The 7,335-nt window shown below is 40.9% G+C and overlaps 1 protein-coding gene across 2 annotated transcripts in view; it reads right to left on the bottom strand.

Moving 5' to 3' along the window:
• vps13b (vacuolar protein sorting 13 homolog B) overlaps window positions 1-7,335 on the bottom strand; it is a 394,105-nt gene that overhangs the window by 34,359 nt on the left and 352,411 nt on the right. For both annotated transcript variants that reach the window (XM_014010833.1, XM_014010832.1), the window contains exons 47-50: window positions 7,128-7,283; window positions 4,009-4,275; window positions 901-984; window positions 647-822 (exon numbers count right to left, since the gene is read on the bottom strand). In XM_014010833.1, coding sequence (XP_013866287.1) covers window positions 647-822; window positions 901-984; window positions 4,009-4,275; window positions 7,128-7,283 — 683 coding nt within the window. The remainder of the gene's footprint in view (window positions 1-646; window positions 823-900; window positions 985-4,008; window positions 4,276-7,127; window positions 7,284-7,335) is intronic.

The following is a 7,335-nucleotide window of genomic DNA, read 5'->3' as shown; positions in this document are numbered from 1 at the left end:
CACACACACACACACACACACACACACACACACACACACACACACACACACACACACACACACACACACAGCTGCTCTCTGTTATGGCCCGTATCTAAATGAGGTGTAATTATGGTCCAGGCTGACATGCTGGAGTTAGAGCGGTGTCCCAGCTGCAGCCAACACAGCTTACTGCTCCCCTGAACAGTGCGTGGATTCCCTTGGATCATGTCTTCATTAATGCCTCGCAGAAACCCAAAATGTACAGGGATCTGAGAAAAGTGTTTCTTTTTGCTGAACATAAGCCCACAAAGAAAATCCAACTGAAAGAGCGGAGCAGCTGCTCCCTTGCAGATGCATGAGCTAGCTGTTGATGATTTAATACAAAGCTCAACTGTAAAAACTCAATTGTCCAAGTATGTTCTGCTGGCCAGGAACCAGGTGCTGAGGATGGAAAGAAGAGAGGAAGCTGCACATTTACAAAGAGGGATTGTGTCATTATTAGTATCTGACAGATCGAATCATCGGTCATGTAGTTTTGTGAATGTGTAACTTCTTTTTGTTTTACTGAGAAAGTTAGTAAACTTTAAACAGTTCACTCTTTTACAGCTGAATAAATTAGCTTCATGAGTTCTGTGTTTTGGATTTAAAGCTTGTATTTAGCTACCTGGCCTGAAAAGTGAGGTGGTGGGTGACGTCAGCCTCAGTGTTTAAGAGGGGCTCCTGGTGACCCTGTCCATGTATGAGCTGGCTCTCCCTCAGTCCTAGACTCCTCTTCTCTACGTTGACGATTAACGAGTCTGGTAAGTGGCTCCGCATGACGAACAGTGGACTGAAAACCACCTGAAACACAAACAGTTTCACTGTGTCAATACATACCAAAATAAAAGTTAACTGTGTGTGCTCCTGAATGCCACTCACCACTCGTTGCTGCATGTGAGATTCAGGTTCAATAAGGATGAGAGAGCACCACACGTAAAGTAAAGAGCCGCTGGAACAGGCCACCTGAAAGACAGCAAACTGCTTACAGCCTTCATTACATTACAATCTATTAAAATAAAAGAATAAAAATCATTGTTTCTTGGACTCTTTCAGCAGTAAAACTCTGAGCCTCCCTGATGCAACATTATGGCCGGGCCGACTGAGAACCATTAGTGCCAAGATATCGGGGCATTACAGGCAGTAAAATCATAGCAAGATTTAAAAGCTGAGAAATGTGCCCACCAAAGGCTGAGCACTGTTAATATGTCACTGGTGTTTGTCCCATTTAGCCCTCACTCCTCRTTAAAGGCCCGAGATGCCAAAACACATAACAAGTGGTGTGGTTTATGACAGACAGGGGACTTCATTTACTCTGAGGGAGCGCCGCTACAAGCGAGTTAGCATTCGGGCCTTAGCAGAACAGCAGAGAATGAAGGGAAGTACATTTGGCAAACCTTTTCTGTATTGGCCTGAGCTGGTAAAAATAAAATCTTTCACATAAAGTCATGACRACCTCCTGTGTTTTGTCAGAAGGACAGATCAAGGGCAGACAGACAGGAGTTTATGGGAGTGAAGGTGAGATAAGAAGAGGGGTTGCTTCAGATGGATTACTGATACAGAAGAGCAGCAGACGGATCAGAAAAAAAACTAACAAAGAGGCGGGCAGAGGGAAGGACAGGTGGAGAAGCTTGGCGCCACAGAAAGGAAAAGTTGACTATTAAAAGATGGATCAGAGTGTGGGCGAGTTAGTAAAAGAAAGGGAGGAAAGAAGAAAGTGAAATGACAGGAAGCAAGACTGAGATCCAAAAAAGCAGCTTTCTCATTCAGAGCCAACTCTCCACATGTGCAATGAGAGGCTWATCCTAACAAGAGATAAACTCACATTTAGAAGCCGGAGAGGAAGCTTTTAATATCATGATGACCGATATAGAAATGGGAAAGAAAAGTACAAAGAAAACCCAAACAAGAAAACGTATCGAGCAGGAAGAGGGCAGGAGTTGGCCTGTACCTGTGCCCACAGACCAGCCAGTGTTTCATGTCGATGGTTAGGATTGTTTTGAGAAAAAGTAAACTGTATTTTCTCCCTTTCAACATGGTCAGGTTATGGGTTGGAGGGTCTTTGTAAGCCTATCTGAGGGGAAGATCTCAATCTGTTTTCTAACAGCGAGTAGCAGAATGGAAGCTCAGCAACTGTGGCCACCCAGAAGAGGAGGATCCGGTCACAGTTGGTGGTCCAGTCACCAGCTCCAAACATGTGTAGGGATAGAGAGCTAGAGTTTGGTGTGAGCAATGTTTGCATCTATTTCTGTCTGGCTACCACATTTATCAGCTTGGAATGGGACAGTTTTGTGTACAGTGGATCCACTACAGTCTACACACAAGCGCTTTTTCATCCCTCAGTATATACAGATTTTTTYCCTCCACATCTCATATCTTTTCAAAAACTGAAATTCAGTAAAAGAAAAGCTGGTAACTCACTGTGACTTCTTGGTGAATAGCATTTATGTGAGCAGACTGTCTTACAAGGTTTGAGATGGATCTCAGTTTTCTTGCATGAGTAACCTGTCATTGACTTTTACTTTATTTATAGTAAATTCATTCTCTGATTCTCAAAATTCTCAAAGCAGGGTGAAGACAGAAGTTGGTGCTTCATCTTTACCAACTAAAAGTTTTACACCAGTCCTAGGATTCGAACCTCACAGGCTTGTCTTGTCTAACCTCTGTGTCACCACTCCCCTTTAATATGTTGGACTATGTTTAAAAAGTTTGTGTCAAATATATCTAAAATAGCCACAGAGTTGTCGTGGAAGTTTCTGCGCCTCCAACCCGTTTGAAGATCACAAGAGCTGTGTTTGGATACATGCACAGGAGCTCTCTGACAAAAAACATGTCCAGATGTAAAAACAACACAGGTGGTGAATTATTATTATTAAAAAGCTCATCTAAATCTGCCCATCTTCATTTCAAAAGTGCCGTCCTGCAGTTTAAATCATAACTGTGGGGTATTTGCCATGATGTGTAGAGTAGGAGAAGATGAGGACAACAAATTATTGTGCTCAGACAAGAATGCAGTTTTCAAGCTGTGCACACAAACATAGGTCAGGGTTGGGCAATAATTCAATAATATTTATCACGGTAAACATGAGCAAGAATAATAGAAAACATGTCTAATAAAATGCTGATGATTTTACTGAACTCTGAACCGCACAGCATTCTGGGGGATTTAGGCAGAAGAAAGGCTTTAGCTGCTCGTCCTCTCACACTCCAGCTAATCAAGGTTGGTGGCATCAATTAACTCACTCTTTGGTAAACTAGCAACAACCTGTTGAGCAACATGTGCAGTAACAGTTTCATGTTTTAAAAGCATGCCTCAGAACTGCTTCAAAATACAAAGAATGACGTTGAGTGACAGGACAAAATGATGCAACAGCTCGAGAGGAAATTGTGCACTGCAAAAATGTCCACCTAACCAAGTTTAAATACTTGATTTGACTCAATTTTTTCTTATTTCAAATAAAAAAGTTCTTACTCCATCGGCAGAAATTTTTGACTTAATTTGAGTCAAATTTTCAGGTTAACAAGACAAATAATCTTACACATTCTGAAAACAAGATTATTCTTCTCACTCAATCAGTTCTTGTTTAGTAAATCAGTCTCAAAACAAGGTCAAAATGACTTTTTGGCTGGATATAAGATTTTAAAACTTGGTAAGATGGACTGTTTTTGCAGCGTGAGTAAAGAGGTCATGTCACCAGATAAAAATATCAACAATTAATCAATGAGGATTTGAAATGCTCATGTGCTGATAATTTTTAAGCCACATTGCCCAGGCCTAAAACAGGTCATGATTTTGAAAAATTTTTAAAAAGCTGAATGTTTGCTGATTGTTTGATGCATGACTGCACTGAAAAAATCTGCCCATCTTTAGCAATATTGAATTTTCATCAGCTGAATCATGAAGTGATACTGCCCTAATGAGTCATATCAAATGTGTTGGTTAATTTTGTTTTTTAAGGCAAAGCTCATAAAATCTTTGTGATGTTCCACCTGCACAACAGAGCTGTTGCTGCTCTGGTTTCTCCTCTCCAGCTGAACATCCTGGGACCAGTCTTCATCTCCTTGTGCCCTCACACACAACTCGGTCATTTCTGCGTCTTCCAGCACGTAGGAGGGCAGCTTGGCTCCGGCCTCCAGGCAGTCACAGTGCTCTCTGACCACCGTCTGACCGTCGGGCCCCACGTAGTGCTGTACAACTCGCAGCTCTATGTCCTGAGTCAGATAGCTGCACATCACCTGCCGGCCACAGATTATTATCTGCAGGAGAAAAGCATATGGGAGAGTTGTTGACGTTAAAACGTGAGATAAAACCAGAGTGTACACAACATAATAAAAAACCCTACAATCAGCATGTTAACATAAACACAAACGTTAGCCGGTCAAACCTGAATCAGCAGGCAGTTTTTAAATGGGACTGACATATAACTGTGCTAAGAAGTCATTGTTTCAATTACCATCTGTGAGTGTGAGTGTGTTTATGTCATGCATGTGTGGGTGTATTCATGTTTGTAGTCTTGGAGAGAGAGGATCTTGTTTCCAAAAAAGGAAATGCTGCTTTCAATCCTTTCTTCATCCTATTTATGGGCAGTAATTTAAATGTTTGTCTCAGCTGAAACTTACACACACACCCTATAAGACTGATCTAAGCAGTAGGCAACATAGGAGACAAAAATGAAAATTGTTATAGAATACCAAGCTATAAAACAGAGAGAAGGGACAGTGGCATGCTCCACAAACGTGACTCCATCAAAAAGAAAACACAAGCTGAGGTAAACTCATCCAGGCGGGTGTTGAACTCTTCTGTCATAGCAACTGCTGCACCACTATGAGACTTCATGTTGTGAACTGGGTGTAACCAATGCAAACCAATGGAAACAAGATTTGATCAAAGTTCAGGACAGATGGAAAGAGGCAGAGTGTGTTTTGTCTGGAGGATGAGAGGGAGACGTGTGCGACACTTGACACTGTTTATATAACAAACTGTCATTGCTATCAACTGATGGCATCTTCGCATTTTCAGGAATACRACGACTTTTTCTTGTTCTWGTGGAAAAACTCAAACATGATTCATCGYTGTTCTTGCAACAGTGAAGCATATGGTTTATGATCTGTTTTATGATTTCCTGTGATCTTCTTTGYGGATTGATGGGACACATTTTACTACTACAAAACAGATGAGAAAAAAACTGACAAACAAAAAACAGCCTGCTAGCCAAGTAACTACTAAATCACAGGACATAAACAGCGAGGGTGAGTTTAAGAACTGCTTATCCTGACATGACTAGGGTTTGTGCATTATGTTGTAAACATGTTCTTAATTTTTACTGTAGCTTTTCTTTTATGGCTCAGCTCCATGGTGACATGCATGTTATAGCTTGCCATTGAAGCAAACAAGTGGATTTGTCTTTGTTTTTGTATTAAAGAATACCTCCCAAACTGGATAACTTTTAATTAAACTGAAAACTATCATTTTGTATTCAACTACAACTCATTAACTTTTGGAGTTAATTCATTTAAAGATGGATGCCATAATAATTCAATTTGGCAAATGTTTCTAATTTAGTCTATTTACAGAAATTGAGCTGAGGTTTGATGTGATATTTGCTGAGAGTAATCACCTCGACACATTGACATAGCGTGAGGTCACGAGAATTTGACTAAAACTGTTACCCCCCCAACGTAAGAAGCAGTGGTGGGCACATCTAACCAAAACATTAGCCTCACTAAAATCTAAACTGCTGCACACACTTCTTAGCTCTGCTAACAATAAATAGGGAAATGAAAATAAAATGGACAGAAGCTAAAGTGCTAATATTTAACATATAAACATCGAGTAGGAAAAACCGTGTGCAATGGCACTCTAGTAACACGCCCCCCAGTGATCAGTTTCCCCCCTCTATCCCTGTACCTATTTCAGTTTTACAGTCAATAACTCAACTTCGACACAAACCAAACCCAACTGTGTAATGTGACAAACGTAAGTCAGCACAAATCAAAATGCTTCATAGGTCCCAGATAAAAGATTTAGAGGTGAAATTTGAGAAAAGTTAGTTTCAGTAAAGCCAGGAGGCAGAGCTACAACCCACCTGCTGACTTGAAGCAGGAAGTTTGGAGCGGAGCAGTAAATAGGGCAGTGACAGATTACAGCTTTCTTGTTTCTGCTAATTTAGTTTTTATATTTAAACAATAAAAAAATATTTGTATGCCCCAGATTAAAGTTAAAATGTATGTAGTCTCACTTTTTATTTAAAATTTTGAAACATCCATCCATTATCTATAGCTGCTTATTCCTTTCAGGGTCATGGGGGTCACTGGTGCCCATATCCAGCAGTCACAGTACGAGGGGCGGGGTACACCCTGGACAGGTCGCAAGTCCATCACAGGGACACRGAGACAAACAAGACAGACAACCTATGGACAATTTAGAGTTATCAATTAACTTAAGAGTCATGTTTTTGGTGTGTGGGAAGAAGCAAGAGTGCCCAGAGGGAACATGCAAACTCTACCCAGAAAGTTTCCCGGACCGGGATTTGAACCGGCGACCTTCTTGCTGATAGGCATCAGCTCTACCAACTGAGCCACCATGGCACACCCACGGTGCAACAAAACAGAAAATTATCTCTGACTGAATCATGTCTCAGCTGCAAAGGATGCTGGGAAAACATTTAAAAAACATTTTTCCCTGACATTTTACAATAGTTTTGAGTTTTGGTTTTTTCTTGAAAAATTCTTGTATACTTTTTATTTAAAATGTATATTAAAGTCTCTTTATTGTTTGTACATTGAAACCATGAGTCAGAGGTTCTGGTCTGAATATAAGAGGAGGCTAAATGTGATCATATCTACAGCTAGAGAATTATGTCACTGAAGGACTCCAGGCTTACAGCACAACTGTATTGAATATGCTGCTGGTGCTTGTGAACGTCAATAATGTTGAGTATACAAATAATKTGGTGATGTATTTAATAGGATTTCWAACAGCAAAGAAAATATCTGATATYATTTTAGTGCAAGTTAAATCCATTACTGATTTATTCTGGCATGAAAGGTGGCAGCAATATGGATTCATTCAAACTTTACCAATGAGTTAAGARAAAAACCTCATGTACCTGCTTCTGGACCCCGTTAAGTTGAACCACCTTGATGATGAGTGARGCGGTGCGTCCTTTGTACTGAATGGTCCTCAGCAGGGTCCCTATGTTGTCGACGCTGAACGGCTCCGACCAGCGCCAGTTCCCCCATCCCTCGATGCAGATGTGCAGCAGCTACAGGACACACACACACACACACACACACACACACACACACACACACACA

The sequence above is a fragment of the Austrofundulus limnaeus genome, unplaced genomic scaffold, assembly GCF_001266775.1.
Source record: "Austrofundulus limnaeus strain Quisiro unplaced genomic scaffold, Austrofundulus_limnaeus-1.0 Scaffold74, whole genome shotgun sequence".
NCBI lineage: Eukaryota > Metazoa > Chordata > Actinopteri > Cyprinodontiformes > Rivulidae > Austrofundulus > Austrofundulus limnaeus.
Note: the sequence above shows the minus strand (reverse complement) of the source record. Positions and strands in the feature narration are given on the sequence as shown.